Here is a 22,798-nt window from a genome sequence, read left to right as displayed (position 1 = left end):
GCAGGCCCGGTATTGTGCTCGTTCCTTGGTTTCTGCCAATCAAACCCTCGAAATATATGGCAGTCATGACCTGAAGACTGAAGAGTTCCCCTCTATGTGCTGGGTAAACGAAGCTACCTTGGCTATTTTAAAATTGGGATTCCTCTACATTTCACGTACGTCCGTGTTTTTACACAAACTGCATATTATTTAGACTGGCTGGCCGAGGCTGAGGCGATGATATGGCTGAATGCCAATTTCGTCACCAGGGCCGCGATGATACACTCGAAATACAAGATAAAGAGTCTCCGTAACTTCTGGCGTAGCAATACATAGGTAGGCGCCCAGAGCTATGGAGAAGCAGAAATGCTTCACCGCAGCGTCTCCAGTCCAAATAACCGCAGTCGACCGCAGTGGTGCCACCTATCGGCAGAGCGGCGAACTCATACCACACCCAGCGGCCAGTTCGTCGCCCGGGGCCGGGCCCCACTCTGCCATCAACACAGGTACGAAAACCAGGCTCAACGGCTTTCATAATTCCGACTCACTTTGTCATCGCTTCACGCTTCAGCCAGGGGCCATACATATCGTCGCTCGAGGGCACGGGAGGCGTGTAAAGAAGACGTAAATCAGTAGATGTCGGTTGTCACCTGCAATTTATTATCTTGTCCAACGATAACAACACGGGCTGGGTCTATACGCTGTGGTAGGTGTAAATCGGCTACATCGGCATCCATATCCAGCCAGCCAACAGAGTACATCAAAGGATGGGGTCTTCACGCTAAGCCGAGGCAATAAAAACATCCTCAATTTAGCAGCAACATCCAATTCAGCTACACATCTGAAACTTCACCGCTTCCGCAAATAACGCGAACACTGAAACGTGACTGCACACTTATCACGGCGACTGTCGGCAATAATTTAGAGTCCGCTGCCGTCGGCGCCGCCAGACGCCCAGTGGACAGCACCTCTGGCGGGGCGGGCGCCACACACGGGGCGGGAGGGCCGTGCCGTCCACAGCAGTGACTAGAGCGCGCGGGCCGGCCGCTCACTTGGCCTTGCCCTGGTTGGCCACCGACTCCATGGCCTTTTTGACCGTCTCCGGGTCGCCGAGGAACTGCATCTTCCTGATGGGGCGCATGTGCTCGTCCAGCTCGTAAACGAACGGAATACCTGCCGGACGGCGGGGCGGGGCTCAGAGGGGGCTCACCAGGCGGACACATGGGCGCTCACGGCGCAGACGAACACACTGAGCGGAGCGACAGTGACAATTCATGTTTTTCCCCAGGGGCGGACCCCCAGGGTTCCTCCTTTTAACATGCTCGTTCCTAATAAACACGTGACAGCTGATGCCATTCTTGTACAATCCATCTATCCATATTTATCCTTTTTTTGCAGGTACTATTCAAATATACACACGAATTAAAACGTGCTATCCATCTATCATTTCTGTTCTATACATAATCAGACGAATAAAAACGCGTTCTCGGAATATTGCCTAAAACATACAAAGAACAGAGAAAAGATGGTCAGTTAGGCGCCGTTCTAAGTCACAGCTAGTCGGCCCAGTCTCGGCCGGCCGGCCGGGCGGCGGCAGCCCGCGGAGCCCGCTCACCCGTGGGCAGGTTGAGACCCATGATGGCCTCGTCGGACATTTGTTCGAGGTGTTTGACGATGCCGCGCAGGCTGTTGCCGTGGGCGGCGATCAGGATGCTCTTGCCCTGGCGGATCTGCGACATGGGCCAGGGGAGCACGTCAGTGACGGAGGACGGCGCGCACGGACGGCCCACAGAGACACCTGGCGGCCGCGCTGGTAACACAGTCCCGGGACACTAGCTACACGGCAGACGAACGGACCACACTAAACAAATTATCACGATTGAAAGGCACACTCCTCCCTCCCATTGACTGCACATCAGCTGAGCTCCGGTGATTGCCCACGCTCCCTGAAACCATCCCCGAATATCCGCGGCGGCAGTGACCGGTCACCGGCCGCCCAGCGCCGAGCCGAGCCGGCCCGTCGGCCCGCAGCGCCACCAGCCACCCACCTGAGGCACGATCGTGTCGTTCCAGTACGGCAGCGTCCGCTCAATCGTCCTGAAAAGGCACAGCCACGCCGCATTATCATCCTCGTCTACAGATGGGGATTCGAACGCAACAATGTGCACATCGAGAACCAGTGAAAAGACGATAACATTTGTAGCATTTTTATACTACTCTTCGAAAGTGGAACATTTTATAATTTCCCATATTTTACACTTTGCATTGCATAAGAACTCGACGCTGTCACGGAATTAAGCAATTAAATCAATCGCAAAAATAAAAACACGTCAGTCATCTCGCCTTTGGCTCGACGAGTAACGTACTATTTTCTAATTGTGCTTGTAACGGGTGGTCAGCACGAATCTGAGAAAAAAAAATAGATTGAGCATAATATCGCCAATAATGGACAGATTTTAATGATTTTTGGCAGGTGAATATTTTCAGTTGTTTTATATTAGTAGATCAGCCTTCAACTTTCAACCAGCAACTAGTGGAAAACATTGCGCCGTCAAGTCCGCAAGCGTTCCGGGACATTTAGGATAAATGATAACAATAACAAGTCAAATGTATATTGTTCGCAGATTTTTTTTTTAAATAAATAACTAAAAAGGCAAAAAATGCTCTGGGTTCTGAGGTCAAAAATGCTCATCGATAAGTTCTGAGGACTTGCAGATGTTTCACATGGTGGGAACAACCATCAAGATCACCAAGAAAATGCCCAACCAGCTCCAGAAGAATCAAAGCAGCACTGCCACCGAAAAGCTGGGGTTCTCCCAGCGAATTCTGGCCAGAAATTTTGGGATCTTCAAAACACATTTCCAATTAATACCCGAAGAAGCAGGAACCAAGCACAGACATAGGATAAATGCTCCCCATGCAAATGGAGGCACAAGTTCGTGCGCAGAAAACCCGCCTGCGCCGTCTGCCACAGGGTCCAAAGAAGGGCAGCTAAAGCATAAAGGTAATTATAGATAATGAAGCTTACTTCACCTAGAGCGGCAGCCAGATGCCTTCCTACGCCGAGTTCTACACCTCAGCTGGTGGAGACACTCTTCCACATGTGGGCTGGGTCTCACCTTCGACTTGAGAGCAAGTACCCACCCACCAGGCCCGTTTGGCTTGCCCATGGGTCCGAGAGGGATCAAGTGTCCAGTTACTTGCCTAGCACAGGCAATGTAACGGGTGAAGTGTACTATGATAAGTGTCTGAATGACGTGTTGTTACCATTCATCGAGTCTCAATACACAGAACTATGGTTCCTTTTTGGTGCGACCTTGCAACCTTCACAGCACGCGCTTTAGACCACGAACTTCTTGAGGAGGCTGAGTTGCCCTTAGTAGCACGTGACATGAACCCGCCATGTACGGCTCTCGCGAGATTAACCCGCGCCCTGCTGGGGGGGGGGGGGGTGTTTGAACACCCCCCTTGTGGTTTTTCGCGAATATCTCAAAAACGGCGGCGCGCAGCGCCGCCGTTTTTTGGTACACCTTATCATACATCAATTCTACACACGTTGTGAAAATTTCAGACCAAGGTCATTCAAGGTCAGGTCACCAGGTCACTTGAAGTGACCTCACCTCATAAAAAGTTTCAATGTCTGTCATAGCTACACCGAGTGACCGATCGCTTTGAAACTTTCAGCGATTGCTAAGAGCAATAGCATGTACAAAATGTATATCTCAGAATTTTGATATCGATGACCTAAGGTCAGGTCAATTTTGCGACCTCCCCATTATAAGTCAATGGGAGAAAATTGAAATGCGCCTCTTTTGGACGAAAGACATTATAAACACTCCCAAACACCGAATTACAAGTGGTTTAGACACACTGAACATTAAAATGGTGTCCGTGACCCTTGTTTGTGCCCTGAGGTCATCTTAGGTCACGAATGGTATCTAACAGTTTTTCGCAAATAACTTTTGATAGAGGCATGCTAGAGCAATGAAAACGCCTTATATGTGTTCAGCTCGACGATACGGATCGACTGATATGCAACATGACCCTTTCCGGTCAGGTCATGACCTTGACCTGAGGTCAAATTTTCAAGTTGACCTTTCAAGGTCAAGTTATAGTTCATTCGATGCGTCTTGACGAGAGGAACACGATGCCGGTAAAAGTAAGCTCGTACAAGGCTTGGGTCAAAAGTTATTGCAGAAAAACTGTTTCCGAAAAAATCGGCTATTTTTGCAGTTTTTGCCCCCTGCAGGCAAAACCGTTGACGTTAGGTCAAATCTGTGAGAATTACTCAGAAAGGGCGTTAATAGGGCTATCGAATGCACTTTTCCGCGGCGCTGTAGCTCTATTGGTTCCCGAGTTATGCGTTAGCTTCTTGGAAATTTTCGACATTCGACCTGGAAATCGGCGAAATTTTGCCTTCAATGACCTCTGGTGACCTGACCTTTGACCTGACCAAAAAATTGACCGAAGTGATTTCGTCATTATTTTTGACGCTCTTTCGAACGCCGCCTTCCGCGTATCGCTACGTGGCCCAGGAGCCGAGTTACAAGGGGGGGGGGGTGTTCAAACACCCCCCCCCCCCCCAGCAGGGCGTGGAAATCCAGGACCCCCAGCGGGGCGCGGGTTAAGCGGTAGGTTTTGCACTTTTACATTTCCGGTTATATCTAAGAAACTAACCGATCTACGATGAAGCCATTTTACACGATCATGGCCGGCTTGTTACCCAACAAGTCGATCGCATCTTCAACACTTAAAAGCTTAAGACGACGAAGATATAGCCTGAAGTACACTAAATTTTTCTAGGTGCAAAACCTACCGCTAAAACCCGCGAGACCTGTACCTTCAGCTTGGGCCCACTGAGGATATGTGGGGGCATAGACCTCTGTATACCAGTAAAACGCCTTTTGGGCGAAGAACGAGCGAGCGAGATAGTGAGCCCTGCACGTGCGGAAGGGCGGGAGGGTACTTCCAACGGGCTTGTGCAAAGCACCCTTCTAACCGGTCGCTAGCGGTGTGCCAAATTTGAACGCAATCGGCCCAGCCGTTCCTGAGATCTGGAAGCGGCATTCTGCACGTGCGCGCGTGCAAACGGGGTCCAAACTGACTTTTGCACGGCACCCTACTAACCGGTCCCCAACCGTGTACCAAATTTGAGCGCAATCGGCCCAGCCGTTCATTTACAGGTATACAGATATACAGAGGTCTATGGTGGGGGCTTATCAAACAGAACGTTTATAGGGGAGGGTGCCAGGTCAGCTGAGACGCACATTTGAAGCAGAGAATCCATGCGTCACATCGACCCGGAGGTGCCGCGAAAGACAATAGCGGGGTTGCCAGCGCGTGTGTCTGGCGGCTTACAGAGGTCCAGTGTCACAGATCCACTAGGCCGAGGGTGCTCAGAACTAGGCACGATAACGCAATTTCGTTGCTTTCGCTAGATACATTTAGCGTACTAGCTGTTCAAACTTTATCCAGTTTCATACCGACCACCCGTTAGTTTAATTACTGTAGTACATCAGCCCCCTGCCCACTAGCAATGGCCCCAACTCACAGTTTGAGCGACTCGAACATGGGGAACTCGCTCTTGCTGGGCCCGTCCTTGTAGCGCGGGTCCTCCAGGATCACCTTGTAGTAGGGGTTGTCGGGCGTGATGGGCGGCGGTGGGATGTCGAAGCTGCGCCGCCAGATTTTCACCTGGCCGGCACAGACACACGTCCGCCCGTCAGACTCCACAGTAGGTACAGGACCACGGGGACTTGGCCGCCCGTCAGGCCCCACAGTAGGTACAGGACCACGGGGACTTGGCCGCCCGTCAGGCCCCACAGTAGGTGCAGGACCACGGGGACATGGCCGCCCGTCAGACCCCACAGTAGGTGCAGGCCGCCCGTCAGGCCCCACAGTAGGTACAGGACCACGGGGACTTGGCCGATCGCAAGTGACAGACGTTTGGCCGGAAAATGCGCCTCCCAAACTCTTTCTATATGACACTGATTGTCGCGGAGGCTGAATGCAGTATGAAGAGTCCCTCCTCTCCGACAATCCCGCTACAGCCACAGAATGGTGATAAATGATGTTAGCACATTTCCACTGCAGCAGCTATCAGGAGCCATTGTACAATGGCATGGTACCTCTCCCCCAGTCATACGTGGCTCTGATCTGCCAAGATCCTGTGCCTCGACCCTCACCAATCTGCCCCTTTTGCAATCAACCCTCAGTGTAGGCATCAATTGCATCAAAGGCTCTCTATCAAAGAAAAGCTAGGTACCTTATCAGCAAGATATGTAAGCAATCCCTTAGCTGCCATTGAAATGCAGCACTTTTTAAAACTCCCTGTGTGAAAGGATCTGTAAGTATACCTTGATATCTCTGGGTCTTAAAACAAATCAACATTTGTAATTATTTTATCATCTTATCTATCTTGTGGCTAAGTGGCCCATGGTCCCAGTAAAAGGATACTAAAAGCTTTAAGATTATTTTCATGATCAACTTCACATTCCTAGCATAGGCGGCGGAACGGGGAGGGCACCGGGGCACCGTGCCCCCCTTTTGATTTTGGCATTTTAACATTAGCCCTATGGGCGTTGCATGGAAAGAATGGGACCAAAAGTTGGCAGTGCCCCCCTTAATTGAAGGTGTTCCACTGCTACTGATTCCTAGAACCTGCAGGTTTAGGTGTGCCACATTTTGGACACTTCAGCTTGGGCATCATCACCCCCTCCATTTACCTGTTCCTCGCCGTGCTTGGCAGCCGTCTCTGCCTTGTTAAGACCGGTCAGCCCGCCGTAGTGGCGCTCATTGAGGCGCCATGTCTTCTTGATGGGGATATCCTTCTGGCCCAGGATCTCAAGAATGGTATCCAGCGTCTTGTTGGCACGGGTCAGGACAGATGTGTGTGCGATGTCAAATTTCATCTGTGCCTTTTTGAGTGCCTCTCCTGCTGACTTGGCCTCCTCGATGCCTGACAAAAATGAGGGACGCAGCAACAAAAGGCTCAATGTGCGGCCTTCAAATAATCAGTTTAATCAAATAATCAGTTTAAATTACTGATAAGTGATAACTGTAGGCACCTAATATGTCTTGGAAATAAAAGAAAAAACATAATCAAACCTGACCTAACCTTACCTATTTACCTACAACTTACCAACCTACAACCTAACCTAGCCTAACCTAACCTAGTCCATCAAGCCAGACAAAGGTTCTTCTCACAGAGGGTGGCTAATGACTGGAACAAGCTACCAGATGATGTTGTGTCTGCTGACACCACTGCTACATTTAAAGCTAAGCTAGATAAGCACCTCCAGCTCAAAGCCAACTGTGACCTGTGACCTCCAACCTCAATGAGTACCCTGACATGTTTCCTTGCCAACAATGACATGGACAACAAATAGCATACTGCTACCCCAAGTCCATTATCTATATACCTATACCTATACCTAACCTACAAACCTACCAATCTAAAACCTAAAACCTACAAACCTACAACCTAACCTAACCTAAAACCTAAATTTTTTGCTGTTACATATTTGTATCAACAGCGTCACAATTGTCCACTCGGACCTAATATATACTAATACCGGCACCTAATTTGAATTGATAACTCACTACCACACATTAACATGTGTTCCCATGAAACTTGGCACTGCCTGGGTCATAGGCGGCGGAACGGGGAGGGCACCAGGGCACTGTGCCCCCCTCTGATTTTGGCATTTTAACATTAGCCCTATGGGCGTTGCATGGAAAGAATGGGACCAAAAGTCGGCAGTGCCCCCCTTTAATTGAAGGTCAGTAGGTGGAACTATGGTCATGAGTACCCAAATATAGGAACGTTCCCATTTTTGGGAACGGAGTTCCCAAATATGGGAACGGGCGTTCCCATTTATGGGAACGGAAGGTAATTTTTCGGCCGTTCGCCCACTAAAACTCATTAGTGCATCACGTTTCAAAAAAGTGCACGCTAATTTAAGTATCTACTAAGTCTCTATAAAATTATCTTTAATCTGACCGTTGCACAAGGAAATTGACCGTCGAATGATATTTTTAATGATTTTTTGAAGTGACGGAATGGTGAAAATATGGGTTATACTACATTTAACTTGCAATTTTAAGGAAAATGAAGCGTTTTTTACATTTTGAGGTCAAGTATAATAATTTTCGCCTGGTTATGAAGTTTCATACTAGCGACACCAGATGCTGACATATGCAAGCGAACACGCGGACAGTCCGGGGGTAATATTGGTGACATTTGGTGTCGGGGCGCACGACCGCATGGAACGTCAGTGATTTTACCGAACTACTGTTGTAAACTCAGTTTCAGTGGTTTAAAATTATTCAGCTGTATTTTATCATCCCAGAAAGAAATATTTTATTTGGATGCTAGCTGTTTAGAGTTGTTTTATAAGGAGCGTCATGAGCGTGGTTTTTGTCTTCCGTGTTTCTAAGCGTGATCGTTTTGAGGGAATTTCTCTTATATAGGTCGCTCTGTGTGGCTTATTTATAATTTTTATGCTGATTTCGATCATTCCTCGTGCCCATCCTATCAGGCCTTTTGCCACTTACACTCATCAAGAAAGGAAAAAACTAGATTTTCATTGGGACTAGGTGTTTTGAGGGTGGAACATATTCAGCGTTCCCATTTTTGGATACTTCCTTGTGCTCAACTATCGGTGATAAACAGACAGGTGCCTGACATGTCTCCACCCTCGGCGCGGACGGTTGAACATCGCTGAGCGTTGTGAATTACGTAATCCTGCAGAGGGGGGCGTGCCCGCTGCGAGATCGACGGGAATAAAAGCGCAGAAGACCGGGCGAAACATGCGACGGTCTTGCCGGAACAGTCGGGCACACTGTGGTATTTCCGATCCATTTATGGAAACGTTTCCATTTTTGGAACAATGTTCCAAAAATGGATACGCCGTTTCCAAAAATAGAAACGATCTGTTCCATAAATGGAGACGCTGTGTGCATCGCTACCTTTAAAGCAAACTGGGCATTGATTGGTGCAATTTGGCATGCGCAGGATGCCACCAATCGACAGCCAGCATTCTAGTTTATGTTCCTGTTCTCCGACTTTCCGATCAGAAAACCGAAAGTTGATGAACGAGGCGATGCTTATAACATGTTGACGTGATAAAAAATTCACACGTTTTTCTAATCGAAAATAATAACATTTATTAATGTTTTGAACAAAAAATAACGTTTTAAACAGACTACTGAAAGACTGACCCATTGATTGGAACAACCACATCACCGGGAACTTCAGTTTTTCATTCATTTTCACGCTGCGTTTTCCGGTGTACCAGCGGCCTGGTGGTCGTCAATCTTTGATTAAATCGCATGAAAGTTGTTGCAAAGCCCTATTTGGAGACTTAAGTAGGCATTTTATGATATTTCAAATGTGCTGAATATGATCGTAGGCTCGGATCAACGTAAATCTCCGTGCAAATACGTTAAAAGCAGGATGGAAATAAGGTCTGCACCGTCGTCACACCATATACCGTTGTATTCTGACGATGAATTTATTCATTCTAGCTCATGTGTAACATTGATATTAATTTTATATATTGAAATGATATCTACGCTTTATGTATTGCCCACTTTGGACCACATCTGTCCAGTAGTTTCTGGGAAAGCTTAGTTTTAGTTGACTTTTGAATGTGCTCAAGTTGCGGCGCGTAAGGTATTATTATCGAACCCGACGTCCACGTTAACTGCCGAGAGCCGAGATGCTAAACCAGTCCCAAAACATCAAATTTTTAGTTGCATGTGAATTTTAAAAACACATTTAAGCTAAGTTTGCACACATTTGAACTTCAGCGTTTCTATTTTTGGAACATCAGCGTTTCCATTTTTGGAAACTAAGTCTCCATAAATGGATACGATTCAGGAGCATTTTAAAGGCGTGAATTTTAATGCATATGACAGCTTTCCATGCAAGAAGACAAGTGCTTTTGGTGAATCTGAGCTTGTTTTACGCGAAACAGTTGTTATACATCGAATCCAGCCACCCTTGGCAAGAAAATATGTGCGGAGATGTTAGCGTTTCTATTTATGGAACGAGCGTTTCCATTTTTGGAACAGAAGAGTAGTCAAAATTGGAAACGTTTCCAATAATAGAAACGTCTCCATAAATGAATCGGAGATACCGCAGTGCGCCCGACTGGGAAAGGTCATCTGATGATTGTTGCGTTAACAATAATTTGTGGCGTTGGACGTGATGCTTGTTAATGAAAAGAGCCCCTGAAAGGCATCGGTGAAAGCGTTCCCAATTTTGGGTACGCCGTTCCCATAATAAGGAACGCTTGCAGCGCCAGTGTACGAGAGCGTTCCCAAATTTGGGCTCGCGGCCCGGATGATGGACTGCTTTAGAAATAGGGGAACGATTTGAAACTACGATGGCCCTTACAATATCAAACTCTTTCCCAACAATATTGAGACAAATATCAGGCGGTTCACGATCGTTTTATATTTTTTGGACGTCATTTAACGGTTCTTTTTCTTGTTTTAAATAATGCCTACATGGCGTTCCCATATTTGGGTTTATCGTTCCCAAACATGGGAACGAAAATGCGTTCCCGAAAATGGGTACGCTTGACCAAGTTCCGCCTACTGAGGTGTTCCGCCGCTGCTGGCCTGGGTTAGAGACAGAGTTTGCATCAAAGATGATTGTAAGTCATATGATGGAAATCATGGAATTACGTATCATCAGTATAGCAAGTGTCTTACCTTTCGGGCTAAGGTTGGCATCATACCATCCACAGAATTTGTTTTCTTGATTCCACTCACTCTCTCCGTGACGAATCATTACAATTTTATGTGTTTTGCCCATATTTACCTCTGTCTTACTCTTATCTCTAGCTAAATAGGAAAATGAGCGAGTGTCAACCAAAACACCGCAAACCGGAGACCGCAATGCTTTTGAATATCCGGTAGAAAATCGCATCCAACGACCGCAACGACCGAAACCTCGCGCGACGACCTTCAGCTGATCCCTCAAGGGCGAAGATACCCAGAGCATCTGCATTAAAACACTGCATAAATAAGCAAAAGGATTTTTTTGGGTGCTAAGTTACTGCTAAGAGCTTTAAAAAAAAGAAAGACAGACACGGTCTTCAGAATAATCTAAAGCATGTCAAAATACTATATAATAAAATATTGATTTGTTCACTAATAACTGTTCACTTTATGAAACATTAGCTAGCTATAAGAAGGCGTGATTCATTTCAACTCAAGATTCTAACACATTCAAATTCAGCTGGTGTCGTTTTCATGGACTTAGATGATTCAATCTTTCGGAAATATCTTTTTTTTCAATTGGCACAAGAACTGTTGGGTGGGCCTGAGAGGAAAATGGGTCTTCGCTGTAGTACGGCCTTGGCTGTAGTATGGTTCTAATCGACGCGCGTTCTAGCCAAACACGTCACTACTCACTAACTGTACCTATCCCATAAAAATCCGCGATATAGCATGTGGATTGTGGACGGACGCTCCAAACAATGCTGATAGTCTGGGTGGTGCAAAATAAACTGCATTCCGATCATAGATCCGATGAGCTCAAATGAACCCCTTTTGCCCGGTTGTGCCCGGTGCGCCCGGTGGGCCTCCGTATGGTGCTGCAGCCTGGTGTTCATAGTTTGAAGCATTAGTACTTATTTGGTGGGTTATCCCGTTGCATTCTTTGAAAGAAATCGAGGAGTATTACTCTTCAAAGATAAAAAAATAAATTATTCATAATTTTTGAAGAGGTATGGCAGATTTATCCGACGAAATCATAATCCAACAAAATTTCCCTTCACACAAATCCTATGTGGCGGCCATGATTGCAGTGCGCTGCATTTGCCTCATTTTCGTTCCAGTTGATGACAGTTTTCCATGACCTTCAGGCGTTGCGGGAATTGGTGCTGTGTTGTTGTTTCTTTGACAGTTATTTAAAATTGTATTAGGATCAAGGCTAAAGAGAACAACGGTGAATCGGATTTGTGTATATTGCGAAATTCAGTGATAACCGTCGATGTTTGCGAACGAATTGCTGCAGTGACAGGGGTCGATACAGATTGAGGCGTTTCAATGCGGCACTCCTGGGATGATTGCTGGTAGGTAAGTACATAATCGCTGCATTTCAGTTTGAGGGTCGATGGCTCACTCGAGAGACATAGAATTGTGAATTGTCATTTTATTAACTTTCAAACTTTGATGTCTTATTGTGATGGTAGGGCCAGGGGTATACTAGACTGCAATTCATGGTTGCTGTTCGAGGTAGGTGCCCTCAGGGCTCGCAGCAATGAGCGTCACTGAATTACTGAAAAAGTTAAATAATAGCCTACATTGTCATCTAATTTTCAAGCTACAACAATTAGAAATATTACAATTAAGAAGTGTGACAATTTGTGTTGTGATCTAATAAGTGCCCTCCTCAGGCCAGTCTGCAAAGTATGGCAATTTCAACGAGATCTCATCTGTGCTGGCTTGTTTGGCTGGTTCAGATTTGGTGCAGTGCGGATTTTGGCTTGGTGCGGTAGGGATGTGTAGTGCAGTGCGGAATTGGCTTAGCAATGGATATGACAGACCAGACGACACGATATAGATGAGGTAAATCAAAGAAAACATTTTTGGAGCTTGGACCAGTGTGCCCTTGCCTTTAATTGAGTGTGCGGTGGTCAGAATGGACTATTCTAGTGCCGGTAGTCTCATAATCACGCCCCCAAGTTTGCACTGTTACAACACAAAACCCATCACTCAGCTTTGCGAGGCGGTAGAGTGAGAGAGATGAGCACGGTCATTGAGAGGGATTCAAGATATGCACGGCCGGTGGCTAAGCTAGATCATCGCTTCAAGTAGTCAATTGCGAATGATTTGTTGTGTATGTTGGACACAGGTAATCAGTTCATCAAAAGAATATGAGGTTGTTGCATTCTGCAGCATTCGTAAATGAGATGCACATCACATAGCTAATGGCAGGCCTAGGGGACTACTTTGCCGCGGCCAAATAGTCAAATCTGCTGTGAATGACTGGCCGATCAGATTTGATTTGTTGTACAGTCTGTCTTAAACGTAAGTGACGATGGATCCCTCAAGCCTGACCGAGGAAGGGCCTGCTAAATTTGGGTCACTGAAGCATTTGGCATCCTCGCCCATTCCCCAGGTCAATTGGTTCGGTGACTTTCAAACTATAGTAGGCCCTTCCTCGGTCAGGCTTGATGGATCCACCGTCACTTTGTGCGGTACTTTTAAGACAGACTGTACGAACTACGATACAGCTGTTGACCCAACGAAAGACGCCGAAAATGCAAGCATGGGATGATTCCACATTTAGTTGTTCATAGTCATCTTTATTTGTATAACTGGGTATGTGTTGCCAAGCCGTTTAGCTAAATGGCGGTGTCGACACCATTGGGGCAACCATAGAACATCGAACAATAATCATTTATCACCCTGACCCTGGAAGAATCGCCAGGGTATACCTACAAGAGCACGTACTGGATATAGCTCTTGTATTGGGGTGACATGCTTTTTGTTTGAGTTGTGTGGTGCGTATTTCTCGTTTCGTTTCCATACTACTGAGAGAGCAGGTTTGCGGCTCATTTATCTAATTGAGGTCAGTGTGGATGTAAACTGGTTATTTTTTTTTGTTCGGTGTGTTTTTTTTTTGTACTCTCATTCGGCTTTGGTGCGGATTTTCCGGCTCTTTCTAAAGGGTTGGTGTGGATTTTGAACTTGGGCCAGTGCGCCTCGTCGACCTACAAGCCATGCTTTGCAGTATGGCCCTCAGGCCACCTCCCCCGAATTGGCACCCAAATGATGATGAAGTTGACAAGCGGTCTTGCTCCAGTTTGAGTTGGTCCCCCCAGCCCCAACAGAAATATCATGCGACCACATGATCGGGACACGAGAGTCGCGAACACTGCCCCTCGTGCCAGATGCAGATGTTAGAACGAATGCTCCGGTGAGCTGAAGGAAGGCCTAGCATGGCTGCGAGGACGGTGCTCCGGTCACGGCAGTAGCGCAATGGAAGCTGGCTAGCACAGTAGTCCAATCCCGTCTACTGCACGCTGTACATGTAGATGGGTATCTCGGCGCGCCGCCGCCTCGCGTGCAGGCGTTCTAGCCGTTCGTACACACGTGTGCTGCCACCGTCGGGTGCCGACGCGGTCCGGGTGGGCGAACTGCCTGCTCGCCCAGATATCACAGAGGCCGGGTCGGTGCGTGCGTGGTCCGCCGCGGTGTCCGGACTAGTGGTGTCAATCGGAACTTGAATCTTCGGAATTCCGATTTTGTCCAATGTCCAAATCGGAATTCGGTTGGACAATGGCAGCAGGCTTTGGACAACTTTGGACGATCGTTTGCTACACCTCAACATTTTTAAAAGTAGTCGTGTTTAACATTGATTGGCTATTAGAAACCTCAGCTTTCGATATGATTAACACTTTTGAGCTTGTAACGGTACATGAAAAGCAATATAAATAACAGTGTTGAGTGTAAACTATTGCGTAGGTGTCGGACACCTTTGGACAAATGGCTGGCTTGGACATTTTTGGACGGACAATCGACGTAAGCATTTATTTATTTATTTATTTATTGAACGTCTTTGGACCATCCACAGGAGCCGTGGCTATTCTCAGTCCAGTGTCACAATCGCTGAACAGTAGTAAAAGTGGGTAAAAAGGTACATGCATTCACATACACACATAAAACGCATAATAAAAGAAAAAGAGAAACATCACAGCGCAAGTTACAAGTTTCACAAGCGGTAAATAAGCCTCACAGACGATAGGTAACTATACCGGAACAGCACCTACTCGTACTCTCTCTTGAGGTAAAGACGCAAGTTCTTTTTGAAGGCATCATGCTTGAGGGCAGTCAGCTCCACCGGCACACCGTTGTAAAGCTGCGGTGCCCGGTACGCAAACTGGCGTCTACCTGCCTCCGATCGGATGCGAGGTAGGTAAAAACTGTTGTCCTGTCGCGTTTGTCGTATACGTAAATTCGAGCTTTTGATAAAAAGTGAGGCAAGTGGAGCCGGTTCTCCCCACCGGAGTGTTCGGTGGACTAGAGAAAGTGTGTGGTAATCCGACAGCTGTGTAGATGTAAACCAGTCAGGACCTTTCCAAATATCCGAAATATGGTCAAATTTGCGTCTCCCAGCAACCACTCTCGCGCAAAAGTGAATAATCTTTTGGAGTTGCCTATGATTTTTGCCAGTACAATTACCGAACACAGTTATACAGTACCTAACGTGAGAAAGTACTAGACCGTGCACAACTGTTGGTATCACCCTCTGAGGGAGGTAATGCCGGATATGGCTGAGGGCAATCAACATTCCGAAGCACTTACGCACGACATGTGCCACGTGTTCGTCCCATGACAGAGTAGGGTCGAATATCACGCCGAGGTTTCTCACACTCCGTTCCGGGCGTAGAGTCTCGCCACGGAAACGCACCTCGATCGTGGGGACACTGCGGAGGTTCGGCCTGCTGCCAAATACCATTAGTTGGGTTTTCGAGGCATTCACCTTCAGGGCATTAGCCCTGAACCACACGTCCAAAGACGTGAGGGAGCTCTCCATGCGCCCTACCAGAGCCGCAATGTCATCCTTACCGCCGGACACAAGCACTTGCGTGTCATCGGCGTATTGGACGACATGGGCATCAGGCGCGCAGAGGCTCAGGTCATTGGCGAACACTGTGTACAACAATGGCCCGAGGGCAGACCCCTGGTACACCCCCACACTGTTTCGCAGCGGTCGCGAGAGGCACCTTCGACCAGAAACAGGGTCAGTGATGGAAACACTCTGTGTGTGGTTTGATAGGTAAGAGCGGAACCATTCAGCGTCAACTCCATGCTGCTCTAGTTTGGTCAATAGTTTGGAATGGTCGATAACGTCAAAACATTTGCTTAAATCTATCAGACAGAGTAGAGTAAGATCACCTCTGTCTGTCGCAGATAAAATATGGTCGGATACGCTGAGCAATGCAGTTTCTGTTGAGTGTCGTGGCCTAAAACCGTGTTGAGCTGAAGCTAAGAGATGATTGGATGACAAATAAGCATAGAGTTGACGCTGAACGACCTTCTCGACGATTTTGGACATGACGGGGACTAAGGAAATAGGTCTGAAGTTGGCTGGGTTGGAACAAGGACCGGATTTGTGAATAGGATGGATTATGGAGTGTTTCCACGCCTCTGGGAAAGCACAGTTTGACAGACAGGTATTCACGATGTTCAGCAACGGCACTCCAATCGCGTCGTCGCGGCGCTTACCATCCCTCGCCCTCGTGCGAAGCCCGCGGTTGTGAACTGCCGGCCGCTAAACCGGGTGAACGTAACGGAGCTGCATGCCAGCCTACATCGGGCAGACTGGCAGGCCGTTTACCGCGAAGGCCGCTGTTCCGACCAGTGGCAGCGCTTCTTGGACATTTTCTTACCTATTCTCGACCGTTTTGCACCGATGAAGAGAGTTACCATTCGAAACCCAGACGCCCCACATGTGACAGAGGCCACGCGTGAGTTGATGTGTCGGCGGCGCGCGGCCCGTGAGGCCCGGCGGGGCGGTGACAGCGGCAGCGCGGCTGAGTACCGATCGCTGAACCGCGCCGTGAAATCCGCCATACGCCGGGATGTGCGAGAAAACTTAGGGCAGCGCATAGTGGAACAGGGCCCGACTTCTGTGTACCGAAATATTAGGCAAGTCATCGGCAATAGCAAGGGCGTGCGTGCTACGCCGACAGCCAGCGCTGATGCGTTAAACGAGTATTTTGTCGGCGTCGGGCCTAACGTTGCTAGGGAGCTTGCCGAGTCGGGTGTGACCTCCGCAGACGATATATGCCGTGTCCCGCGTGTTGGCTCGTGCGGTTTTACTGTTGGTACCATCGATTACGACACACTCAGACGAACGATTGTCGGAATGCGTAACACTTCGGCCTGTGGCATGGATGGTTTATGCATACGCACCATCAAGCTATGTTTCATCAAGCATTGGACATTGGACGGACTTTGGACATACGTTTTCTGAAATTGACACCACTAGTCCGGACCAGTCCCGCGTCTCGTGTCGTGGCCGTGCCGTTGGCCGTCTCTCGTGTCGTGGCCGTGCCGTTGGCCGCGCGGCCGGTGTCGGGACGCGGCTGTGGACGCTATGGCACCGGTGCAGTGGTGCAGCGCTGTCTGTGGCCCACCAGCGCGGCGGGACGACGGCCCGAGTTCAGACCGGGCAGACACTATCGTCGCAGTGGAACGCGCTCGCGTGCCGTGTTCGCCTTCCAACTGAGGCGCTACTGCACGCGGAGGTGCGCTCGCGTGCGGTCGGAAATGGTTTTACGCCTGTGTCTGCTGTCGCAATTGGTGGGGGGTGTGAGGCGGCCGACCTGCCAGTGATGGCAGCGGCAGGGGATATCATGGCAACCAGTTGATACAAAGGCTCGATAATGCGCTGCCTGCCCCTGCTGACTCTTGGGATCATGAGAGGAGGTGTACGCAGTTCTTCAGGCTGCGTATTTTGACGATTGCTTGTATTCAAAGTTTATTCATATTTCATCTCCGTTCATCGCGGGCTGGTATACTATGACCCCTTGTCATGTTCCATTAACCAGCTCGGCTCAGTTGCACACTTTGTAGCTGGTGTAATGCGGTGGTCTTACTTTAGCCCGTGGATCCAGGACTGTCTAAATATGGCTGTGTAAATGTGGACGATGTCAGCTCACCCTGAAATCCAGATATGCGACAGCTAACGGTTATTGGGAGTCTCCACTCGAGGGGTGCATCGTGGTCCGTTGGTCCATCCGGTGGTCCGTTGGTCCATCCGGCGGTCCGGTGGTCCATTTGGTGGTCCGGTGACCAGTGCCGTCGACCGCCCAGCATCCCCCCCCCCTAATGGATCAGTCTGCCAGCCAGCCGGCCACCATAGGACGGCGTGCTCTGTGTCTGTACCATGCTCTGTCCCGGTGGTGGGACAGTCCCGGTGGTGGGACAGGTGTGCCCTGCTCTGTCCCGCTGGTGGGACAGTCCCGCTGGTGGGACAGGCTTACCCTGACCTGTCCCGGTGGTTGGACAGGTGTGCCCTGCTCTGTCCCGCTGGTGGGACAGGTGTGCCCTGCTCAGTCCCGCTGGTGGGACAGACGTACCCTGACCTGTCCCGGTGGCGGGACAGGCGTCACGGAGCCTCACCAGCCGGTGCCGGTCGGCCGAGCGTGCCACGCCCATGTGTCTCGGTGACAGGGACGTGACGGGGCGGCGACAGTCGCGTGGCCCGCTGTCCCCGGGCCGGCCGCCTCCCCTCCCGGCGCCAGGAAGCAGCCACTTCCGGTCGCAGTCGGCTGGAATGCCGCCGGACACCGGCGCGCCGTCACCTTTAAACCGCGGCGGCCGGCGGTGACTCACGGGTCGGCCAGGTACGGGTGACCTGCACGGCGCCGGGGGCGGGGGCGTCACCGCCGCCCTGGATCGGAGCGGGCGGGGCCGGCTGTGGGCCGTCTGAGAAGGTGCCCGCCTCTCTGCCGGCCAGAGCTGTCCACTGAACAGTGCCGCCGGCCGGGATTCAGCCAAGTAGCGCACCTGGCTGCGCGGCCCGACAGGTGCGGCGGCGCGGAGCGCGCGGGTACCGGCCGCGCGGCTACCCCGGGCCACTGTGGAGAGCAGCCCATCCTCGACTGGGCGCCGGATGGCCTCTGACTCTGCGTCACACTGAGATACTCCAGAAGGATGAACTGTTTCACCACCGTAATGAAGCGCTGGGTTTTCCATTGGTTGGATTGCTCTCCCGAGGAGCCTTCCGTGCAGTGATTTTTTCCCCGAGATTACAATCGCTGCCGGTGCTGGTTGGCGATTCCATGTGCGCGCCCTGCCCGGTGCGAGGGGGACTGCGTGTGTTCCGCCGCTGATTGCCGGCTGCTGAGCCAGCCACGGCGAGCTGCGGCGAGACGCGCGGCGGCGGCGCAGTTGGCTGAATCCGGCCGTGTCGGGGTGTGCTGAGGAGGCGACTGCTCACAGCCCGGCCGGCAGCCGGTGCAGAGGCGCGCCGTGCCGCTCCTGCCGGCGCCGGCCCGTGACCGGCGGTCCGGCGACGGGGGCGCGTCGGTGCCGACGGCAGCCGGGCGTCGGCTGTGGCCACAGAGAGTGCGGCTGCGGCTGTGATCCGTGCAGCGTCTCTGTTGTGAGGCACTGTGATCACGGTGGTGTTTTGATCGAGCTTACCTTCGTGCGGTGATAGTGTATAGTTGGTGGCCGGCGAGCGCAGCGGTTTGCAGTGCAGTGTCAGAATGTGTGGTCAAAGTGACCTTTCGGCGGCGGTCCAGTGACCTCAGTGACGGTCTGGTGACCTCACACTGTCGATCACCATCGGTGCGACGGCGGAATGGTGACCCCGGTGCGGTCTCCGCACACCACTGATCCATGGTGCAGCTGGGACAGAGTTATCCTCTCATGGAGCATAGGTGAGCACTAGCTTCTGTCGGTCACCTAGTTGAGTCGTCATCGAACTGTTGCCGGAAACGCCACACGTGTGGAGGCCTTTCAGACAGGTCGTTTGTAGTAAGCCGTAGTATTAGTGCGGGGATGTCTGACTAATTGAAATACAGTGTCGATTGTGTGCAGTGAGGACGTCAGTCCCAGTGCTGGTCTGGGTCGCGCTGCGGCCGGTGCCAGCCGGACCGCTCTGACCGATATATCCGGACCGGTCGGTTTGCGGGCACGTCCGCCCGCTCCGCGCCGGGCCGCTGCGGTGTGGCGCTCACCCGGCCGTGGCGGAGTGAGGGACGACCCACCGGCACTAACCGCCGAAAATGCTGCTGCAACTGTGCGCAAGTTAACCCTCGCATGTGTGCGGCGTTTGCCAGCTTCTAATGTGTAGGGGGGGGGGGGTCGGTTGGACCCCCCCTTGCCGTTTGGCCCCTGATCGAGCTAGAGCTTCGCGGAAAAAACGAGCGTGTTGCCCGTGACGAGAGGAAGCCGATGATACCCAATTTTAAGGTCCTAGGTCATTGGTTGACCTTCCAGGTCAGGTCAATGACCCAAAGTCGGGAAAATCGGGACCTGTTAGAAAGTCGTAAAGTGTGGCTGCTAAGGGGTTTTTCGGGGGTGCTGATCACGAATATCGTGTTAGTTTTGATCACAGATGATGTCTTGAAGCATTTAGACCAGGTCGGGTCAGGTCAGGTCAGGTCAACCAGTAGGCGTCGTGACGGGTATTCGTAGTACGTGTCAACCGCCTCTGACAGCTTCGTAACATGTTACGAAGTCACCAAAACTACTTCGTAAATGTTCAAATGGTTGCTAAATTCGAATTCAGCTCCAAAAACTAGCCTAGAAACATGTAAAACTCGAAAAAGTGACCCGAGGTCACCCGAGGTCACCAAAGGTCAATGACCTGACCTGACCTTCAGGTGACCTTGACACACACGGGAGTAACATCAAATCACATGTTTGAACGTTTGAAACCACGAAAAGCTTGCAAACACGCGGCTAGTGCGAGCCGACATACGCGAAATCGCGATTCCGGCCAAACATGGTCTCGGAAAAGAGGTCACAGGTCAAAGGTCATTTGGGTCAGGGTCATGAAATTTTCAGGGTAGGTGTAAAATTGATCAATGCGAAGGTACTGAAAGTTTCGTCGCGATCGGCCGCTTTTTACGCGAGCACAGATAACAGTAGTACTGGATTGGAAACAGAATATTGGCAGTTGCAGTAAGAGGCCGAATGTTTTTATGCGACGGCGCCAAAATGAGATTCTCGCGTGCTGCTGGGTGGATCATTTGTGTGTTGTGTATTGCAAGAAATCGTCATTTTTGTGTTTTGTCGTTTACATTTAAAATCGAAGCTACCAATGTTACTTTCATTTGCTTAAAAATTAAAGTATTTCACTTTTAATTTGATTATTTAGAGGGCACAATGCGTGGTGTTTTCTTTTGAAAACAAAGTGTGGTGCAAAGCCTCACATACGTATAGATACATCAACAATGGAGGAGGGGAATGAGCGGTAAAAAACTGCCGTTCTGGCTACAACCCAACGAACCAAGAGGAACAAAAGATTAAAACAGGAGATGTCTCACATGCCACCTATTCGCTTTTCTCACCGAAACATCTCTACGGGCTCAGTGAGTTGGCGCCATCATGGGTCGCCGTGACCGGGCTGAGTGAAATCAGGACTATTCCGCTGCATGTGTGAGCTGCATTTCAGAAAGGAAGATTTCGAAGATGATCGGTCATTTCTCACCGGCATGCAGAGACAGCGCCGTCGGCTCAAGAGCGGCGCAGTCCTGTCAGTATTGACCAGCGTGGATTACGCGATGCCCCCTGTGCACGAGCGGCCAGCAAAACTAGCCATGGCATCCGCACGCCACTCACACCAGAAGCAGGTTAGGAAGGACCAGACCGATGCGTTCTTCACGAATGACAATGTCAGCTATCAGGTGGCAACTACAACTGGCCGAGTGTCCGACAGTTCCTGGAGAATGAGGCGGTACTCCGAAGTCGAACTAAGGGCCTCAGATGGTGGTCACTGGTCACGTTTCAGCCCCGCCGACGCCTCCGCTCGAGTGGCACCATCAGCATCACAGCAGGAGCGACAGCAGGATGGTGCTCTTGTCATCCAGGAGCCAGTGGCCGCGGTGGCGAAATCCACTGAAATGGAGGACCTGGATGACAGCGCCAAGGCCTCCCTGGGACACAGCTCTGGCGCCTTGGCACGCTCGGCCACCAGGCGTAACGAGTACGGTGCCTCCGCCAGCCTGCTGATCTATCTTGGGGCTACGCCGCTAGAGTACGACTGGAGAAAGACGAAGAAGACATCGACCTCACCGTGAGGATCTGCCATATTTGGAGGCAGCTGCCGAAGACGGAAGCTAACAGGAACCAGCTGCTGGTCTGCGATCAACCAAGAAGTGACGAAGATAGTCGTAAACCGGGATGTCGAACTGACCGGAAGTCGTTTGCAATGATAGCCACTACGTCCTTAGGAGCCTCCTTCCAGAGATGTATGCGACGGTTTTCAATCTATTTGCTGGAAAATGTGGAAACATGGTAACTGATAAGTGAGGCAGACACTCAAGACAGTGCTGTCCATCGAAAGTCAGGAAGCAGACACCCCAGCGGCAATCGGGTTGCACCCCAGGTGCAACCCGATCGAGGAGCGACAAGAGGCCAAAGCTCAGCAGGGTCAAGAAGATGTAAGGCGGGGAAGTAAGATCGCTGATGAAATTGGGAGGGCAGGCGAGGCGAAGTGACACTTGAAGGGGTGTTTTGTGACGTTGGTTTGAATTGTGACGTTTGGATGGTTCGTTGTGACAGGACTGGTGTCGATTAGAATGTAAATAAAGAGATCAAACTCCCATGTACAAGAACTTTTTGTGGATGAGAGTGGGAAATCATTATAATCAAATCAGTGGCATACGTGCCCTCACCACGGTGAGGAAAGTGTAACCAGCAACGTTTAGTAAAATAAGTTGCCATTATGCAAAAAATGCATCAATAAACACGAGCACGGCTAGATAGCTTCTTATAAGTTTCATTCACATAAACCAATAATTTTTTGTTGCCTGTGAGAGGAGATATCAAAGTCTGGGCACGAAATATTCGGTTCTGTTTTCGGCCTCTTACTGCAGCCACCGGAATCCTGTTTCCAATCCAGTACTACTGTTATCTGTGACGCGAGTTATTCGCGAAAAACCATGGGGGGGTCCATCCGACCCCCCCCCTACACATGCGAGGGTTAAACGTGTAGATCACATATCATACAGTCTGCTTCCAGGATACGGTGACTGGATGCAGTGTTTGCAACGGTGGTTTAACTATTTGATTTCTACAAATGCTGTGCTGCATTGAGCTAACGTGCAGGTTA

The 22,798-nt window shown here is 50.0% G+C and overlaps 2 protein-coding genes across 6 annotated transcripts in view; one reads left to right on the top strand and one right to left on the bottom strand.

Moving 5' to 3' along the window:
* Nucleotides 1-616: 616 nt before the first annotated feature.
* LOC122387690 (phosphoglycerate mutase 2-like) lies at nt 617-11,076 on the bottom strand. Its single transcript, XM_043378101.1, has 6 exons — nt 10,702-11,076; nt 6,705-6,937; nt 5,531-5,673; nt 2,028-2,076; nt 1,595-1,709; nt 617-1,152 (listed from the first exon to the last, which is right to left on the bottom strand). The coding sequence occupies exons 1-6, from the start codon at nt 10,997-10,999 to the stop codon at nt 1,028-1,030; spliced, it is 963 nt and encodes a 320-aa protein (XP_043234036.1). The 5' UTR covers nt 11,000-11,076; the 3' UTR covers nt 617-1,027.
* Nucleotides 11,077-11,836: 760 nt separating this feature from the next.
* Nucleotides 11,837-22,798, top strand: part of LOC122387653 (catenin delta-2-like) — a 95,826-nt gene continuing 84,864 nt past the window's right edge. For 3 of the 5 annotated variants that reach the window (XM_043378053.1, XM_043378026.1, XM_043378061.1), the window contains exon 1: nt 11,837-12,072. The gene's annotated coding sequence lies outside the window, so the exon portion shown is untranslated. Of the gene's footprint in view, nt 12,073-18,972; nt 19,398-22,798 lie in introns of those variants that run through there. The other 2 variants (XM_043378044.1, XM_043378035.1) reach the window with 2 other exon arrangements.

Source organism: Amphibalanus amphitrite, unplaced genomic scaffold (assembly GCF_019059575.1).
Source record: "Amphibalanus amphitrite isolate SeventyFive unplaced genomic scaffold, NRLGWU_Aamphi_draft 000017F_arrow, whole genome shotgun sequence".
NCBI lineage: Eukaryota > Metazoa > Arthropoda > Thecostraca > Balanomorpha > Balanidae > Amphibalanus > Amphibalanus amphitrite.
Note: the sequence above shows the minus strand (reverse complement) of the source record. Positions and strands in the feature narration are given on the sequence as shown.